Source organism: Diabrotica virgifera, chromosome 3 (genome assembly GCF_917563875.1).
Source record: "Diabrotica virgifera virgifera chromosome 3, PGI_DIABVI_V3a".
In the NCBI taxonomy this organism is placed as follows: domain Eukaryota; kingdom Metazoa; phylum Arthropoda; class Insecta; order Coleoptera; family Chrysomelidae; genus Diabrotica; species Diabrotica virgifera.
The window spans coordinates 10,182,236-10,203,646 of record NC_065445.1 but is presented as its reverse complement, the minus strand read 5'-3'; the positions used below and the strand labels follow the sequence as shown (position 1 = coordinate 10,203,646).

The window sequence follows — 21,411 nt, the reverse complement described above, 5'->3', positions numbered from 1 at the left end:
ATGCACATGAACCGAACTATTCAGAGCAGCAGCATCTAAGATTAGAATAGCCATGATGATTGCCAACATCCGTCGCGGAGATGGCACGTGAAGAAGAAGGGCAGGACACGTCGCTAGAATGAGAGATGATAGGTGGACCAAAAAAATCTTGGAGTGGAGACCGAGAGCGGATAGACGAAACCCAGGAAGACCACATACAAGATGAACTGACGACATAAAGAAGATTTGTACCAACTGGATTGCAGCAGCTCAGGATATATCTGTACGGACGTTTTTAGATGAGGCCTTTATTCAGCAGTGAACGACTATGGGCTGATGATGGACTTCGTAAGTCCAAGCATTTCCATCTATGTAAGTTTTAAATCTCATAACAGGTCTTCCTGATCGTCTTCTTCCCAGTGGGTCACAGTCCAATATTCTTTTCGGCCACCTATGCTGTGGTATTCCTTGTACATGCCCGTACTACTGCAGAGATTTGTTTTTCAACTTTATTGTAATTGAGCATTCTACTTCCATTCTTATCCATATTTCATCTGTTTGTTTTTATTATATATTCTCTGAATCCTCTAATGAATCCGTATGACTAATGGGCGAACTAGCAGTAAAAAGACTCATTGTTGTTTTGAAAAACAAAAAAATACTAATAAATCTAAACAATATAATTCGAACTGCAGCGGGTTAACATATGCACAGCTAGCCAAGCAGCCATTGGGGCTCTTATAAACCCTAAGGTGAACTCTAGGGTGGTATGGGAATGTCGACAAGAACTTGACAGACTGGCACAATATAACAGTGTTATACTGGTATGGGTTCCAGGTCATCGGGGGATGTACGGCAATTAAAGAGCTGACGAACGAAAAAAAAGCCTAGATCCGAAGCCAACACAACTCACACTGGGAGAGTGTACACGGTCAAACACATGGCAAGATGTATATCGGACGGACATGTGCTAGTAGGGCTGAGTTCCTACTGAAAACAAGCAGGAATCAGCTCAGAGTCATAACAGATTTCCTCACTGGACATGAGCCAGTTAAAGGTCACCTGCATACAATGGGGCTGTTTCATGGAGACTTAAGCTGCAGACTCTGTAACAGAGAACCTGAAACAGTCAACCATATTTTGCATGACTGTGAGGCATTGGATCGGAGGCGGCAAACACTTTTCGGAGACATCGAAGTGACTCCAAATATATATGGCACCCACCCACTAGACCTGTACAAGCTGGTACAGGGTTCCAGAATTCTAGAATGGGTTTAATAAACGAATGGAAGATGTACAATAAGCCAAGTGGCTGCAGTACAACCGGTTCACAACAGACGAATTCCAGAAAAAAAAACAATACAGTAGACTCGCGATTATCCGAGGTAACTGGGACCGTGACTACCTCGGATACCTCGGATATATTGATAGAAAAACACGTAAATAACCATAAATATGGATATTTTAATGACAGCACTAATACTGTACTGTCTATAAAAGATAAAATTCTTTGATTGATTTTTGCGTAAGCTTCATTCCTCTTGTTTTCAGGCAACGATGTTGCGCCAAAGTTGAAAGTTGTAACTCACCAGTTATGACTTTTGCCTCGGTTAACCGAGGGGCTCGGATAACCCAGACTCGGATAATCGCGAGTCTACTGTATAATTGCATAGGGCCGGAAATGGACACAGAAGATATGTAGTACGAAATCTCGCTTTTTTTGGAGATGTGGTGAAAGACATAATATGAGTTACGGTACGGGTTGCTATTGCTTATGTAGCAGATCACCACTAATTTTCATCAGAGGTAATAGTATGACAGTCCGGCGCTATATTCAGAGAGTAGTGGACCTCAACTTATTCCATACCTAAACACCATCCTAAACCCAATTTTTAGCAAGACAGTGCCAGACCGCATATTGCCAGAGAATGGTTTGCTTTCATGGATCAACATCACATCAACCATTTACCTTGGCCACCACGATCACCTGATCTGTCTCCAATCAAAGATGTTTTGAATATAATAAGTTGCAAGCTCTTAAATTGGCAAGAACAATATACATATCATGTAGGTGTTTTTTTTAGGTACCTTTCTTGTCACTCGGTAAATTTATAGATAAATTAATTTTGAAATTGGTTATTGCGGATTACAAAATTAATAGCTACGTTATTACTCCAGGGTAATAAGCTAGAAATAGACCATGTTCGGGAAACTCGAAGATCCAGATAGCTGACAACTTTTTTAGTTATTGTATACCTATAGGTATACCTGTGGAACTCTTTAAATTTTCCCCGGATGTAGTATTGGAAAACTTAACGAAAATATTTAATAAATGCCTGAATGGAGAAAAGATACCATCCGAATGGAAAACTGCAAGCATAAGCTCCATACACAAGAAAGGAAATAAACATGACTGCACAAACTACAGAGGACTCAGTGTTATAGCTTCCGCAGGTAGACTGTACGGCAGAATACTACGAGATAGAATAGAAAGTCAATATGAGGACTGGGAGGAGCAGAGTGGTTTTAGAGCAGGAAGATCGTGTATTGATAACCTATTTTGTATAAAACAATTAATTGAAAAATCACTAGCATATGGGAGTCAGCTACATCTAGTATTTATAGATTTGAGGAAAGCCTATGACAGTGTACCGGTAAATAGACTTTGGGAATCTCTAATAGAGAACAATGTACACCTACAGTACATTAATGCGGTGAAAAGTTTTTACCAAGGAAACAGTAGTTATATAAAAACGAGAGATGGACACTCAGAATACTTTCAGGTTAACAAGGGTCTAAGACAGGGATGCTGCCTGTCCCCTACCCTCTTCAAAATTTATATAAACACGGCTCTGAAGAAATGGTTTAGAAAATGTAAGAAAATGGGAATACAAATGGAAGAGGGTAATCTGACTACTTTGTTATTTGCTGACGATCAGGTGGTTCTAGCGGAGGATACAGAGGACGCTGCTTATATGGTTCGAAAACTGATAGAGGAGTATGAAGATTGGGGTCTGGAAATAAATACAAACAAAACAGAATATATGACAATAGGCTGCACAGGCGAAGACCTAGACTTAGAAGGAAAAATGATAAAAAACACTAAAGAATATAGATACCTGGGAGTTACATTGACGGAAGATGGAAAAGACGAAACAGACATCCAACAAAAATTAGGTAAAGGAAGAGCCATCACAAGTCAGATAAACTCATTACTATGGAGTAAAGATGTACGAGAAAGTACAAAAAAACAACTATATAAAACATTTATTGAAAGTACAGTTACATATGGCTCAGAAATCTGGACAATAAATAAGAAAATGCAGAACCGAATAAACGCAGTAGAGAACAATTTTTGGCGAAGATGCTGTATAACATTACACGATCATGTAAGAACCGATAGAATAAAAGAAATGATGAAGGTGGAAACAACATTAACGGATACGATAGAAAGAAAACAACTATCCTGGTACGGACACATGAGAAGAATGAATGATGAGAGATTACCAATTAAAACCTGGAGGTGGATCCCAAAAAGAAGAAGGAAAAAAGGAAGACCAAAAAAGTCTTGGGAAAAAGGGGTCAATATAGGCATGAAAAGAAGAAATATAGAAATATATTCATGGCAAAATAGAAAACAATGGCGTTCGAATTGCGATAAACGGCCTATGATGCTGTAAAACAGCTGCTATATATATATACCTACAGGATGAAAACCTACCTGTTTCCTGCCTAGAGTTCGCGTCCGTTTTTTAATTATTAACAATTTAGTGCAAAAATCGCGATTTTTTCGATATTTTGCACCCCATCAAAAGCTAAATAATTGACATAAAATAACAAAATTTAATTTTTTAGAACATTAAAAAACCTTGAAAATGCCGATTTTTGAAAGTTAAAAAGTAAATTTGTTGCTACGCAAACTGCAAAATAAGAGAAAATTGTTATTTGTTAATAACTTTTACTAAAACTACCTTAGATCTTTAGTGTTTCACCCAAAGTTGGGTATTGGGGTACTTAACAAACCCTCAAAATTTGAGACCAATCCATTAATTAGTTTAAGTTATTCTAATTGTTTATCCCAGAGACCTTTATTTTGCAATAACATAGGACAGAAAATAATGAAGATAGGGCAATTCTGCGTATGCCAAATGAAAGTATAAAACTGATACTATCAAAATGTCCTAAAAGACGATAAAAAATTATCTAATATAGTCAAAAATCCTAATGCCAAATTTGTGAAATTTTGTAGTTTAAAAACATTTAGAATAACTACTTTAAAAATATTGTCCGTAGAAAAAGTCATTTTACATACTAGAAAAGCTGGTATTTTACACGAATTTTTAAAAATGTAGTTCAATAGGTGACTAGTCGTGGTAAGTGAAGGGGGAGCTGGGAGCAGACAAATACACGAGTTCAAAAACTAAAAAAAGCAACTTAAAACTATTATCATTTTCTATATCTCGGGATCTACTGAATATATTTTGATCGTTCTTTTTTTAATTGGTATGTAATTTTTCTGTACATTACAAATATGCAATTTGTCTAGACATTTATTAATTAATAAACAGTCTAATTTGTTTAAACAATTTTTGAAAAAATAATTTTTTCCCAAAAATCGTTGATTTTAATCATACTATCCCTATTAATCATAGAAAAAGTTAAGGTATACTTTAATAAATAAATTATCTTCAATAAATAATTATCTAATAAAAATTATTTATTTATTAAACTGTACTTTAACTTTATTTGTGATCATTAATGATACTATGATTAAAAAAATAGATTTTTGTAAAAAAAATATTTTTTCAAGAATTGTTTAAACAAATTAGACTGTTTATTAATTATTAAATTTATAAACGTAATGTACGTAAAAATTACATACCAATTAAAAAAGAAAGATCAAAATCCATTGAGTTGATCCGGAGATACAGCAAGTTATATTCGTTTGAAATTGCTTTTTCGGTATTTTAACTCGCTGGCTTTGTAGGTTCCCCCTAGTAATCGTTTGCACTACATTTTTGAAAAATCGTAGAGGGTGCTGTGAAGGTAGAATGTTTGTGCAAATTTTTGAAGAAAAAATACAAATCCCATTCTTTAAAATGGCATTAATGAGATTCCTTAATTATTATAAACAAATTAGCTGTGAATTAAAAAAACATATGGATAACTTTGTCCCAAATGGGCCCAGGCTAATTTTTTTTATTTGAAAATTCGTATTAAAATACTATCTTTTCGAATACCTATAGAAAAATATTGTTTCTACGGAAAACATTTTTAAAGTTATTCTAAATGTTTATAAACTACAAAATTTTAAAAATTTGGCATTAGGATTTTTGACTATGTTAATTATTTTTTTATCTTTTTTTAATACATTTTGATACTATCACTCTTCTACTTTCATTTGGCATACTCAGAATTGCTCTCTTCATTATTTTCTGTCTTATCTTATTGCAAAATAAAGGTCTCTGGGATAAACAAATAGAATAACTCTTACTCTTAAACTAATTAATGGATCGGTCTCAAATTTTGAGGGTTTGTTAAGTAACACAATATCCAACTTTGGGTTAAACACTAGAGTTCTAAGGTAGTTTTAGTAAAAGTTATTAACAAATAACGATGTTCACTTATTTTGCAGTTTGCGTAGCAACAAATTAACTTTTTAACTTTTAAAAATCGGCATATTGAAGGTTTTTCAATGTTCTAAAAAATTAAATTTTGTAATTTTATGTCAACTATTTAGCTTTTCAATGGAGTGCAAAAAATCGAAAAAAATCGCGATTTTTGCACTAAATTGTTGATAATTAAAAAACGGACGCGAACTCTAGGCAGGAAACAGGTAGGTTTTCTTCCTATAGGTCTACAATAACTAGAAAAGTAGTCAGCTACCTGGATCTTTGAGTGACCCAAGAAAATCCTTATTACCCTGGACTATATCGATGTACGTTTAATTTCGTAGAAATAAACGATTTGTTTGTTTCAAACACAATACAAGTTTTTTCAAGAGATTTCGTACTTATTCTAACAAAAAAGTTGTTTTTATTGTAGTATTTATCAGTAGGACTATTACTATTAATTATTGCTAATAAAATAAATCATGTTTACATGTGTTATTATAAACAAATTGATACCTATGCGGTTGTTTAAATAAAACTATCTAAATTGTTTATTGTAAACAAGTAAATAAGACAGGTATCTATCTATATAATTTGTCTAGCGCTTTTTTTGAGATGTCTAGGTATTTTTATTACATTATTGTGAGAAATAAACCACAAATTCTAAAATAGATTCTCTAGAATTGATCCGGTATTGCAACATGTACTAATCCGGCTCACATAAAAAATCTGTAAAGGCAAATAACAAAAATCAATGTCCACATCAAACTAAGAACACTACTGCTGAGATGCGCTGGCCTATTTTTCAAATTGTCTTCATAATATTTACTATTATCTCCGACTTCTCTATATCTTCTATTTATGTGTTTATTAATTTTGGCGTCTCGTGATTGTCCGCTATAGGGCCTATGTCGTCTGCGTATAGTAGTTCATTCTCTCTTTGCCTTATCCCTATGCGGGGTCGGCTTCCCTAATTGCATTTCTCCACACAATTCTATCTTGGGCCATATCAATGTTAATCCCCTTTACCAACATGTCCTGCCTTATCGTCTCCCCCCAGGTCTTCTTTGGTCTTCCTCTCCTACTCCTTCCAGGAATCTGCACTTCAGCTATTCTTCGTATTGGGTGGTTAACGTCTCGACGTTGAACATGACCAAACCATCTTAACCTATGCTCTCTCATTTTGGCATCAATTGGTGAAAAACCTAGACTTCCCCTAATATACTCATTTCTAATTTTATCCTTCTTTGTCACTCCAATCATCCATCTAAGCATTCTCATTTCCGCCACATGCATTCGCTGTTCCTCTTTCTTTTTCACTGCCCAACATTCAGTTCCGTACATCATAGCTGGTCTTATGGCTGTTTTATAGAATTTTCCCTTCAGCTTCATTGGAATTTTTCTGTCACACAACACACCACTCGCTTCTTTCCACTTCATCCAACCAGCCCTAATTCTACTGCATGCATCTCCATCTATTTATCCATTACTCTGTAATACCGATCCTAGGTACTTAAAACTATTGCTTTTTACAATCATTTCACCATCCTAAGATACCATTTTATTTGTAGTAGCTCCATCTTTAAATGAACATTCCAAATACTCTGTTTTTGTCCTACTAAGTTTTAAACCTTTTTCTTCCAGAGCTTGTCTCCACTGTTCCAGTTTTTGTTCTAAGTCTCTTTCACTATTTCCTACTAACACGACATCATCAGCATACATTAAGCACCATGGAATGTTACCATGTATTTTCGCTGTTATCTGGTCCAAAACTAATGAGAATAAATATGGACTAAGCACAGAACCTTGATGCAATCCTACTTTCACATGAAATTTATCAGTCTCTCCCACACCTGTCCTAACACTAGTCGTTACTCCCTCATACATATCCCTCACAATCTTTACATGTTCACCAGGGACTCCTTTCTTATTGAGTGCCCACCACAGAATCTCTCGAGGAACTCTATCATATGCTTTCTCAAGATCAATGAATACCATATGAGCGTTTGTTTCTTTACTCCTGTGTTTTTCCATCAACTGCCTTATAATGAAAATTGCATCTGTTGTTGATCTACCCTGCATAAAGCCAAATTGATTCTCGGATATTTCGGTCTCTTCACGTATCCGTCTATCAATTACTCTTTCCCATATTTTCATGGTGTGGCTAAGCAGTTTTATAGCCCTGTAGTTTGTACATTGTTATATATCTCCCTTGTTTTTGTAAACAGGTACCAGTATACTGCTTCTCCATTCGTCTGGCATTTGTCCAACTTCAATAATTCTATTAAATAGACCTGCTAGCCACCTTGTTCCTGTCTCTCCCAATGCTCTCCATACTTCCCCAGGAATATCATCCGGTCCTACCGCTTTTCCTTTCTTTATTTTTTGAAGCGCTTGAGCCACTTCCTCGTTGGTTATTTTGGTGACCATTGCTGCTACTGTCTCCGTTGACTCTACAGGCTGTCTGTCAAATTCTTCATTTAATAAGCTGTCAAAGTACTTTCTCCATCTCTTTTTGACATCCCTTTCGTGAACTAGTATTTTATTATTTTCATCTCGGATACATCTAATTTGATTAAAATCTTTTGCTTTTTTTGCTCTCTGTTTGGCTATTTTATATATCTTCGTTTCGCCTTCCCTGGTATCAAGTTGATCGTATAGGTTTGAATACACTTCTGCTTTAGCTTTTGCTACTGCTACTTTCGCTTCCTTTTTGGCGACCATATAGTTTTGAAGATCTATGTCCGATCTGGTTTCTTGCCACTTTTTATATAATTTTCTCTTCTCTTTGATTTTTCCTTGTACTTCATTTGACCACCACCAAGTCTCTTTATCCTCAAACTGCTTTCCTGACGTTTTCCCAAGTATTTCAATAGCCGTCTCTCTAATAATATTGGCCATTTTTCTCCAAATTGTGTTAGGGCTTCCTTTCATGTTCCAACATATTTTTTCTACTATTCTTTCCCTGAATAGACCTTCCTTCTCATCTTTTAGCATCCACCACTTGATTTTTTGTGGTCCTCTCCGATATTTTTGTTTAGTTTCACTTTTTACTTCGATGTTCGTCTGCGTATAGTAGTGTTTCAGCGTATAGTATGTAGGAGGGGTAGATGATGCTCCAGAGCATTGAACACTACTTAACCCAATGAATTGTATACACTAATTTCATTTGAAGGGGTATGCAAGTCTCACAGGCTGGTTTCATTTATATTGCTTGCTTTTTGGCCACCAATTCAACTGCATCATTAATTAAATAATCGGCGTCGTGGGGGGTTTGGACGTCCTAGAATATTGCAAGGGCTTGATTTGCGCCATCTTAGACTTCTTTATCTCAGAATTAGACGGGGCAGTGTACAGAAAGTAGGAGAATATGTAGTTGCATCTATAGAAAGGGTAGTCTGAAGAAGAATAGTTAATCAAAGACTACTTTAAATGAGACTGAGAGCTTACAGTCCGTTTTTAGTGTTACCTTTGACACAACAGTATAAGTATTGATGCTTAGAATGGTGTAGAGCTCGGCAAAACTGGAATTCCCAATGAAAATTTGTCTGCATCAGTGATGAATCTAGGTTTTTTTTGGTGGTTTTGATTTACGTGTAAAGATAAGACATTTTCGAGGTGAAAGACAAAATATAGACTTGGATTTTGAACGTCATATAGCAAGGCAACCAAGCATTAAGGTATGGGGTGCTATATGTTTGAGAAGCAGATCACCTCTAGTTCTTATTAACGGCACTCTGAGGGCTTGACTATATATTGGTAAAGTACTGCAACCGGTTTTACACCCCTACCTACAAACCATTCCAAATGCGATATTTCAACAGGAAAACGCAAGACCTCATAGTGCCCGTGAATCCGTGGAGTTCATATAAGAATCTGGTCACTAGACTTTAAAGTGGCCATCAAAATCAGCTGATTTGCCACCCATCAAACATGTGTGGGATATTGCAGGTCGAGACCCAAATCGATTGCCACGTCCTCCAGCAAACTTAGAGAGAACTTATGGCATCATCATCATCATCACGTAGCGCTACAACCCTGGGTGGGTCTTGGCTGACTGTACAACTTTCTTCCAATTTGTTCGGTCTTCCATTAACCTAGAGTCAAATGGGATGTTCATTTTTCGGAGATCTGCTTGGATGTTATCTCTCCATCGCATTCTGGGACGTCCGAGTAGTCTTTTGCCTGTAGGAATATCCTCCCATACCAGTCTTACAAGTTTCTCGTTATGAAGTCTGCCTACGTGGCCTGCCCATGTTAGTCGCTGTGATTTAATTTCTTGGAAAATATCGGTGTCTATGTAGAGTTGTTTTAATTCGAAGCTGGTTCTGATCCTATACTGGTTTGTGTTAATTTCGTGGTGAGGTCCGAAAAGTTTTCTAAGTATTTTTCTTTCAAAACGTCTTAGCTTTTCTTCGTTTGATTTGGTCATGGTCCACGTTTCGCAACCATATGTTAGTACAGGTCTGACGATGAATTTATAGATTTTGATCTTGGAACTTGTAAGATTTTTTGATTTTATAAGCTTATCCAGTGCGAATAGAAAGCGATTTGCTGATTAGAATTGGATTCTGTCTTTTATTTCTTCAGTAACATCGTTCTCAGCTGTGCTTACGGCCCCCAGATAATTAAAACGTTGAACTCTTTCGAAATTGAAGGTATTGACCGTCACATTTTGTCCTATCCTGTCTCTTCGTGTCGTTCTATTTATACACATATATTTCGTCTTCTCTTCATTGATCCTCAGCCCTACTTCGCTTGTTGCTCCTTCCACCTTGTTGAAAATGGCTTTTGTGGATAGGATAAAGTCTCCAACGAGATCAATGTCATCTGCGTATGCTAGTAATAACTTGGGACCTTGAACCGATAGCAGTTCTGTTTTTATTTCGGCCGACCTCATGGCTTTCTCTAATACAAGGTTAAAAATTAGTGTGGTCCAGGGCGCATCTGTTTTTAGATGGACGTTGAGAGATGACTTAAATTTTTTTGCAGAAATTGCTTAAAAATAACTCAAATAATAATATTTGAGTTATCCTCCCACTCAAAATGGTCTGGAACATTGTTTAAATAATCAAAATGTCAAAATATGAAGGAAAAATTCGACTTTTTATTGGATTTTTGATTATAACTTTAAAACTATTAATTTCTGAGAAAAGTTGTTTTGACATAATAGTTGCATAATTAAATTTTCTACAATATAGAATTGGTAAATAATTTAAAAAATGATCACCCTTGTTGCAAAATAGCAATAATTGCGAAAAAGCCATACAAAAATAAGTATGCGCATTTTACGTTTTTCAACCATTTATGCTAAACTTAGGACCTTCATATTTTACCCAGAAAAACTTTATGATATAGTAAAACAACACTGTAAATTTCATTAAAATCGGTTTAACAGATTTTGCAAATTAAATTTGGCAATCCAGCTTTCGCAAAAAATTCATTTTTTTTTAATGTTGCAGGACTGAAAATAAAGCAGATAGGAAGTTGAATTTTTTTTTGCTTATAGAAGTATACTGTACCTTTCATTTGCAATTTGCAAAATTTAAAGAAATTAATTACCACGGTGTCAGGAAATTTTTTAAATAAACATTAATTTTTGGTGCTACGCTCAGGACAGCGATGTTCGATTCATACAAGTTGATTTCCACCAAAATTTCTTCCAATCTTTATCTAATATCTTATTATCTTATTCTATATTTTGTTATATTTTAATATTTTAATTCCACAAAAATCAAACTAATTTTACTATTGCTTGTGAAATATTGTTTAAACAATTTCATATGTTTAAAAATAATAAACTTTTATTCTTTTAAACTTTTAAAGTTAAAATATATGAACAAAGAAAGTTTTTGCTAAAAAAAGTGTTATTTCAAAGGATAGAGTATGTGTTTTTTTTTGCAATAAACAAATTTATTTATTTATATCGAAATGTAATAAAAATTAAAATGTATCAATCATTATCAAAGCTCACTGGAATGCCCAATCAGAGCAAACTATCCGCTGTCCTGCGCGTAGCACCAATAATTAATGTTTATTTAAAAAATTCCTGACGCCGTGGTAGTTAATCGATTTTAATTTTGCAAATAGCAAATGAAAGGTACAGTACACTTCTATCCGCAAAAAATTTCAACTTCCTATCTGCTTTATTTTCAGTCCTGTAACATTTTGAAAAAATGAATTTTTTTTGCGAAAGCTGGATTTCAAAATTTATTTTGCAAAATCTATTGAACCGATCTTAATGAAATTTACAGTATTGTTTTACTGTATCATAAAGTTTTTCTGGGTGAAATATGAAAGTGTAGCATAAATGGTTGAAAAACGTAAAATGCGAGTACAGTCGAACCCGCTTATTGGAATAGCCTTCGTGAAAATCCAAAGTATTCCTATAACCGGGATATTCTAATAACCGATCACTGGTCGCTAGTAAAAACGTTTCGGGACCTCAAATTTCTATTCCTTAAACCGGGATATTCCTTTAAGAGGTATTCTAATAAGCGGGTTTGACTGTACTTGTTTTTGTATGGTTTTTTCGCAATTATTGCTATTTTGCAACAAGGGTGACTATTTTTTAAATTTTTAACCAATTCTATATTGTAGGAAATTTAATTACGCAACTTTTATGTCAGTACAACTTTTCTCGGAAATGAATACTTTTAAAGTTATAATCAAATAACGAAGAAAAAAATCAAATGTTCCCTTCATTTTTTGACATTTTGATTATTTAAACAATGTTCCGGACCTTTTTGAGAGGGAGGATAACTCAAATATTATTATTTGAGTTATTTTCAAGCAATTTCTGCAAAAAAATTTGAGTCACCTCTCAACGTCCAAATGTACTGATATTTTTACAGATGCGCCCTGGTCTAGTGGAGATAACGCATCACCCTGTCATCACCTATGGCATGCCTTTAAGAATCTGGATGAGTATTGCGCAGTTTGATATAGACCAATTAATTCGATTAATGTCCCATAGAGTAACTGAATGTATAGAATTTTCTGACACAATTTTTTGACGAAAATTACGTCGCAAATTTGTTTACAATGTTATCCAATATTATAATGTATACTTCCATAAATAAATATTTACCAAAATATTTGTCCTTCTAAGGGTTACATTTTCTTTGACCATCAGTATATTTATATTGTTTTTTCAAATAAATATAAACAGGACAAGCGAGACCATTCAACCCGGAAGAACTTCTCTTTTTATCTTTCTGTCTGCCTAAACCAGAAATTTTACTTGTTATAGTATTATTATCTGTTGAGTCTAGGGTTTTTATCTTGTTTTCTGCAGTTGAAAAAATTGATTATTTGAACGTTGTTAACAACTTATCGTAAACTATAAAATATGAATATGTACGTAAATACATCATACCAAATAATATGTAAGATCATACTGTCGCAAAATATCTTTAAATAACAACACATTTTTAATGATTTGTATTACAAGATGTCTAATATTTTACTCACTAAAAGGGTAATCGACAGACTAAAAAAAAGCTCGACGAAGAAAAATAAAAATATTAATCTTATTATATTTTATATAATAATTTTCTACACATACGGTGTAGGGATTACTAATCTTTTTACATAGTGAAACCGGTCATTATTGCTTAATGATCAAATAATATTGTAAAAAGCAATAATATAGTTGGACATGGAGACACCAAGGGATAGAAATAAGTAGAAAAGGATATAAGGAGAGGCATGATAACATAAGAAGCAGGCAAGGTTACGATAATGGATCAAGAGGTGAAAATTGATTCGATTGGAAAAGAATAGGTAAACATATCCAAATATACAGCTCACCGCCTGTAACGTGGACAGTAGTGGTAACCATTTCTGCGTCAAATACCTATACAAGCATTTTAGTGAACTCTTAACTTAAGGGAGGGGCTTATTACTGGCCACGTAAATATCGGTGAGCTGTTTATAAACAGTAAATACCTAAACCTTCGAAATAATAATATGCACCCTAACTCTTTGTGGTGTCATATAACTTAATCAGTAACAGAGATGGTGCCTTCAAAACATACTAGAAGAAACGGGACAATATACTAATAATGTAAAAGTTGACATCAAACATAACCTTAAATTAATACTCAATGAATTAAGTTATCAAAAACCATCCGACAAAACTAGAGAATATACCAATAATATATCGACAATTATGGGAATAAACAAGAGAAAAATGAAGATATAGGATGAAATGAAATGAGAATCTTAAAATCGATGACAGACTAGAAGAACACACATCGGTGGAAGAAACAAGGAGATAGCTATATCCAAATATGGATACAGTGAAGTAGGATAAAGTAATACATAGTAATACCTATGCAAATATTAGCTTTCTATACTTATGTCTGGTTGCACTAACAGATCTTAAGCTTAAACGGGCTTTAAGCTCAGCTTACGCAACATATGCGTGGCACATAATATAACATTAGTACATAATATAATAATATATTTACAACATAAACTTACATTGCTCTGGAACTTTGACGAAAACAACGGGCACACACTCATCTTCTTCTTCCTTTTCTTTCTTTTTTTCTTTTTTAAACCCGAACATCCTTTTTTTAATTAAAACTAAAAAGATTATTAAACTACACACCCCGCACAGCTAAAATGTCGTACGAGTTTTGGTAATTTTATCTTTCTACATTTCGATTGTATGCTAATTTATTATACTTGCATATAAAACTAAAATGAGAAAGGTGTTTTGTTAGCAGTATAACCCTATGATGACATGCAAAAATACTATAAGGCAATCAATAAAATAATAAATAGTTTTAATTTTTTTAAGATATTGTTCTTTTCTAGAAAATTACTATGTACATACTACTACTATCGGTTTGCAGCGTTATCGGATGCCTTCCGACTCCTAACCGCCATTCTTCTCTGTTTAGCAATAGACCTGGAGGGATTTCCCTTTCCTTTATTTTTTTTTCAGTTCTCTCCCTCTAGCTTCTTCTCGACCTTCCTCTTATCCATCTCCCTTGTGGTATCCACGTCAAAATATGTTTAGGGATCCTGTCATCTAGCATTCTCTGTACATGGCCGTACCATATGAACTGTTTTGTATTTATGTAATCAATTAATTATTGTATGTGTGACTCCCATCATTTCTCGTATTCTCTCATTTGGCATTCGATCTCTTCTTGATTTGCTTGCTGCTCTTCCAGAAGTCCATTTTTGTTACTAGTAACATTTTCTCTGTTATTTGTTTCAGTGGCCAAACTTCACTGCCCTATGTGATTATACTTTAAAATATGGTATGGTATATGAGCTGTTTGTTTGCTTTAGATATTGTTTATTTCCACAGAATGCCGTTCATCATGGATATGGCTTTTCTACCCTGTATGTTTTTGTCTTTTATAGCAGCATCGAGTGTTCCATCTTGATTTATCTTCATGCCCAGGTACTTGTATTCATCACAGTGTTTACAAATTGTATTTTTATCAAATAATCCTGTAAAAAATCATCATTTATGGCATCATAAAGAGTCATAAAATTTATACCCTCACAGTTGATTTTTGCAGGATTGTTGGATAAAAATATTTACGATTAACTTAGTGGAGTCACTGAAGGTTTTCACCTCCGATTTCGTTGAACCTTCATCGATTTTCATGAAAATTGGTGAGTAGTTAGAAGATACTTCAAGGAACAAAGGTGACATGATGCCAACTTGCGCTTTTACCCTGGGGGTGGATGCCACCCCTTCTCGTGGGTAAAATTTTTTTATTAAATATAATACCAGAAATCGATAAAGGGGCAACTTTTAAGCAAAATTTATTATATAAAGTTATTAACATAAATCAATAATTTTTGAGTTATTAAATATCAAAAAATGAAGCACCTTCCGGGGAAATCTCATTAAAACTTATTACGATTTCTAAACTTTAGTTTTTTTGCTTTATTTCAAGTACCTACATATCTACCTACCTTTTAAAAAATAAATAAACAAACATGAACCAGAATGCCCAAGGGGCGCCAAAATCCTTTTTGCACACAGGCGCCAGGAGCCCTTACGGTGGCCCTGCTAAAAGTAAAGTAGTGTGAACTTTACTTTTGCTTCCTGACAACTCCGTGATCTCCATATAATAGTTTGAAGGATAAATGCATTCAAATGGAAAAGTTAGAATACAAACACGACACATTCAATATATTGAAAAGAAGCAGATATATAGCTGGTCTCTATCATAAGAAAACTCCTCATACAATGGTAGACTCGACAGTGAAAATGATAATAATTTAAGAAGAAATTCAGACAACTTGGCTTGGTATACGTATATAAATGAACTATCGAATGACGTCAGACTAGAAAAACAACAAACATTAGGTAAAGACGAAGGAATATAAATAGTAAACGTCTGGATGCGATCGAGTTGGTAAAATAGAGGAAAGCTCTTGGCACTAATAACATTCTGCTAGATATGTTGAAAGCAATTAAGGAAGGTACAAATATTTACTATTGCCGCCTAAACTTAAAGACTTTTGAAATCTGGTCGTATAGACGAACACTAACAATATCGTCAACTGCTGAGCAGACAAATGAAGCAGTTCTCAACAGAGCTGAAGGGAGATACAGGATATATAACTAAAATGTACAGAAAACCAACACACAACTCTATGTTATGTCTCATTATTGGACAGCAAAATTACTTTGGCGTTATATTATATTTCTGAAGTTTTGGAGCATTTTTCTTGTCATAGTCATTTCCTAGCTCATTAGGAACTATTTCGGGGATATCTTTACTTATTTTGGATTTTTCCAAAAAATTCTTTATAATTCTATGGTAGTACATACAGGTAAAAGCGATAACATCATAAAAGAGTTAGCGTCAGATCATCATCGCATTGAGAGATATGTGTAAGTAGCAAAACTGAAGGACCGGAAAAATCATCAGGTGTACCGCAATGATCCGTACTTGACCGATGCTTTGGAACTTTTTAGATAATGAAATACTAGAAATCGACTATGAAGCAGAGACCAAAGCTCTACGGAGCCGATCTAGATCTACTCATTCAATGTAACAACTTGGAGTTAGAAATGCTAGTCAACAGAAGCTGCAGAACAGTTGACATAATATGTCAACTGAAATACTAAATTAATTGGCCCTAGGGCATGTCCATCCAAATCTGACTTTTGTAATAGGTAATATATGAGAGTCTATGTTCCGTGCTAAATATCTGAGCCTTTAACTAGACATAGTTTTATGATTTACAAAGCACCTGATGAAAGTAGTCCATAAAGCAGAAAAAAGAACCGCATCATTAATAAAAATTATGCCAAACATAGACTGTTCAATTGCCCTCAAAAGAAGAATATACATTCAGGTTGTACATTCTACCATCTTATACGGCGCCCCCATATGGTACAAAGCACTGAGAATAGCTAAATAGAAAGAACTGCTTACAAAGCCACAAAAGTCCTTCCTAAGTGTAAAAAACGTTGAAATAAGTGCAAAATTTCAAATTAAGGACAAAGTGAAAACTCATTGTTAAAAAAACTAAAACCCATGATAGCTCTAACAGCTAAAGAATTCCAATTATTGGCTTCTTGTCTAAAAAATACGCAACATCGAATCTATGGCTATTATTTCTTCACACGACGACTAGAAAAGATTAAAACACTGTCGATTTTCCTTATATGTAGAGAATCAAACGATCAGGTAGTACATTGTTTGTTGATTATTGTAAGATTCTTTGCCAACGTTCATTATACCTGTAGTAGTTTGACGCACGAGCTAGAGGTGTATTGAATTTAAATTAGTTTTAGTATATGTAATTTACGACGGCGACGGTCCAAAATAATTACACCAAAAAGAGGACTTGTTTGTCCACACAGAAGAATAGGAGAATACTCAGATAAAGGAGTATCTCAGAAGAAGAAGAACAGGAAACTAAACATACGGGAAATGAAATAGCGGAAATTGAGGCCATAGCGCTATTCAAGAGTGGCAGGAAAGACAGGATGTTGGAAACAGTTGCAAAACATTTTATGGAGAAAGTTATGTCCTTCAGATCTATATCAGACAGAATGTGCGTAATAAGAATGAAGGGAGAAAAAAGGAATTTAAGTATAATTAACATACACGCCCTATACGAGGAAAACGATGATGAAACAAAAGACCTATTCTACGAGCAACTGACGGATCGATATGAGCATCTAACACAACATGATATAAAAGAAGTAATCTAGGGAAAGAAGCTATACCAAATTTACAACCAAGATGCAGTAGAAATAAACAAACGAAGACACACAAAAGAATAAACTTTGGAAATCATGATTTGGGATTTACAATGTATATACATTGTAAATTATGATTCAGAAGTACTCCTAGTAGCATTTAACGTGTCTTGGTTTGTTTATTTCTACTGCATGTTGATTGTAAATTTAGTGTATATATAACGCAGTAGCTGAAGTGACAAATGATAATGACCAAGGGCTAGTCAGTTTTGTGATGGAAAAAAATAAGGTGGAGAAGGATACCTAGTTTGAACGAAGAGAATTACATAAGGGAAGCTAGATGTCTGCTGATGGAAGGAGGGTTAACCAGATTGATCACGTATTGGTGGAAAGAAACCATATGAAATATATAAAAAATATAAGATGTATAAGAGGAGACGAAATGGATTCGGACCATTTTCTGGTTAGGTGGAATGGTGCAAAAAGATAAAGAAATAAGAAAAACAAATTCAAAGAGAAAAATCGATATGATATAGAAAAGCTAAGCCAAGCGGAAATAAAAAGAAAGTGTATCAATGAAATAAATAAAGCGCTATTAGCCCAGACAGACGAAGAGAAATTAGGAATAAAGCAAGTGTGGAAAACCACAAGAGAGGCGATAACTAGAGAAAGTGATAAAACTTTTCCGCAAAAGAGCCAAATGAAAACAGGGTAGAATTGGTTTGATGAAGAACACCTCAAAATAGCAGACGAAAATACAATTGGCATTAACAAATAATACTGATGTTATGAATTAGAGTTACAATGATCAAAGAAGAATAATGAGAACGGTATGTAGACGAAAGAAAAAGAAAAGAAACCAGAATATATCGAAAAATAATACAAGCAATAGAGGAAAGATTTCGGAAAAAAGAAATACGGTCGTTTTATCAAAGGGAAAACCAGAATTACAATTCAAACATGAAAAAAGGAAACTCACGAGTGAAAAAGAATCAGTGATGGGTATATGGAAGAGACATTTTAGTGCACTAATGAGTGGGCAAAACACATATGAGAATGAAAAAGTAAGTAAATTTAGTAGGCAAGGAGCATGATTAGACAAGAACCCACCCCACATAATATAAGTTTTGTAATATTTATATAAGTATTATATTTATTGTATGTTAGTCCTAGGTCTTCAAGGCCTGTTAAGGTTTGTGAATAATAATTTTATTTTTTTTAAGTTATATGTACTTCTTTAGGCGCGATTGGCAGTGAATTTTTATTATTCTGCGCGCATGCGCACACCGACATTATGGAGTTCGTTGCTAAATCCTAAGAATATTATACTCTCTCCTAACGTCTATATTATTTGCTAAATCTTTTAAGTTATGTATGTTTCAGTCCACAAAAGGTGTGGAAAGAATATATTAGTGTTTTTAGTAAATATATTTATTATAATTTTTGGTCTTTGGATTTGTCTTCCTCGGGAGTAGGATAATACGTATTTAAACATTTTTATAATTTTATACTTCACTTGTATAAACAGTGATGTCGTGGAGTCGTTGGTCATTCATTCGACTACAGATCAAGAAGTCCCGAGTTCAAATGCGGACAATTGTCGTCTTTTGTTTTAATTTTTGGATTTTTGGAAAGTGGTAAGTATAAAATTAGTTTAATATTTAAATAAAATAAAAATAAACTGTTTAAAGAATATTATTTCGTTGAAATCATATAATAGAAGTATAACTTCTAATGTGCGTACAAAGTACACACACACATTATTTTTTCAATCGAGAAATAAATGACTGAACAGATAAAAGCAGAAAACAAAAATTGGCTATTGATTAGGTATGTTCAAAATAAGAGAGCTAAAAGGAACTACAACGTTAACGGGATTTTATTGTCTCATATGGTCAACGGACATCTATGTTTGAAAAAACCGCGGAGTGCTACCATTTAAATGGGTGCGTTTTTAAGAAAGGGGTGAATTAGTCCCTAGGCACAGGGTGAATTAGGGTGAGTTCCATTCACTTTTGGTACAAACACTTCTAAAGAAAAATTGTTCCAGGATAAATTTACTATCGAAATATCATATTTTTAAGTCAAAAGTATTTTTTTTTTACAAAAATACATTCAAAAGAAAAGAAAGAAAAAAACACAAAAAAAGTAATTTTGTTTTTAGCCCCATAATTTCTTTCTAAATGGATATAGGTATAGGTATTGCTTCAGCGAAAAATAACTTCCATCCTTTCTTTTTAAAATGACGTTTGGTAGAAGACTCTAGGATTTATAGTTTTCAAAATAGAATTTTTCAAAATTTGCAACTCACAGAATTTTTGAGAAATTTTCCCCATTATTTCGCAAACAATGTTCTGTAACTTTTTTCTATGCATTTCTAGGTATATGCAATACATTTAATAAAAAGAGAAGTCAATTGCCTTTAAAATGGTCTACTGTGTAAGGTCGTACGACTATTTTTAAACAAGTTATGCTTTTTCAAGCTTTTATACTTTTAATGATTTTTGATATTTTTTATGATTATTTTTTTAAATTTCTCATTATGACTTTTTTTTCTTGTACATTTAAGTATATACATTTTAGAATAAAAAAAGCTTATTTCCTTTACTTTAAAATGTTGTATTGCAATCACCTCTAGGACTATTTTTAAACAAGTTACCCGTGGAATATCCAAGGGGATCCGTAATTTGAAAAAAAATTTAATTTTTTTTTATTTTTTCAATTAGAAGAATATAATTGCATATTGTAACATAATTTTTAATTCCAAATAACTTTTCTTTATAACACTTTTCGATATTGTGGAATATAAAGGTACTTTACTCTTGAGCTAAATTCATATTTTTTAACATACCTCGTACACTATTGATAAAATTTATATCTGATGATTACATCTTAGGTTTTAGACTATGCAGAGCATTTTATAAAGAACAATTTTTTCCATAAAGTTAATAATAAAAAGTTTTCCATATGGTTCCAACTTAGTGGGACCTATTGCATGTGTATATGTCAAACTATGAAAAAGCATATCTTGTTTAAAAATAGTCCTAGAATTTTTTACAATACACCATTTTAAAGTAAAGAAAATAAGCTTTCCTTTTTATTGCACAATGTGTATACCTAAGTATACAATAAAAAGTTATAATGAGAAATTTAAAAATAATCGTAAAATATATCAAAAATCATTAAAAGTATAAAATTTTGAAAAACCATATCTTACTTAAAAATAGTCATACAGCCTTATACGATAGACCATTTTAAAGGTAATCGACTTTGCTTCCTACTAAATGTAACACTGCATATACCTAAAGCTGCATAAAAAAAAGTTACAGAACAATGTTTGCGAAGTAACAAGGAAAATCGCCCAAAATTGTTGTGAGTGGCGAAATTTGAAAAATCATATTTTGGAAAGTGTAAATCATACGGACTTACATCAAACGCCATTTTAAAGAGGAAGGATGGAAGTTTTTTTTCTATGAAGCAATGCCTATACTTATATCCCCGTGAAAAAAAGTTGTAGGGCAAGAAACAAAAATGCTACCTTTCGTGTTTTTTTCTTGCTTTTCTTTTGAATATATTTTTGAAAAAAAAAATATTTTTTACTTCAAAATGTGATATTTCGATAGT

The 21,411-nt window shown here is 33.5% G+C and overlaps 1 protein-coding gene across 3 annotated transcripts in view; it reads right to left on the bottom strand.

Moving 5' to 3' along the window:
* The window catches only part of LOC114324320 (alpha-tocopherol transfer protein-like), a 161,335-nt gene that overhangs the window by 124,077 nt on the left and 15,847 nt on the right, over positions 1 to 21,411 (bottom strand). Inside the window, exon 1 of one of the 3 annotated variants that reach the window (XM_028272129.2) lies at positions 14,079 to 14,201. The exons of the other annotated variants lie outside the window; for them this stretch is intronic. Coding sequence (XP_028127930.2) covers positions 14,079 to 14,166 — 88 coding nt within the window. The 5' untranslated portion in view covers positions 14,167 to 14,201. Of the gene's footprint in view, positions 1 to 14,078; positions 14,202 to 21,411 lie in introns of those variants that run through there. 3 annotated transcript variants of the gene reach the window in all.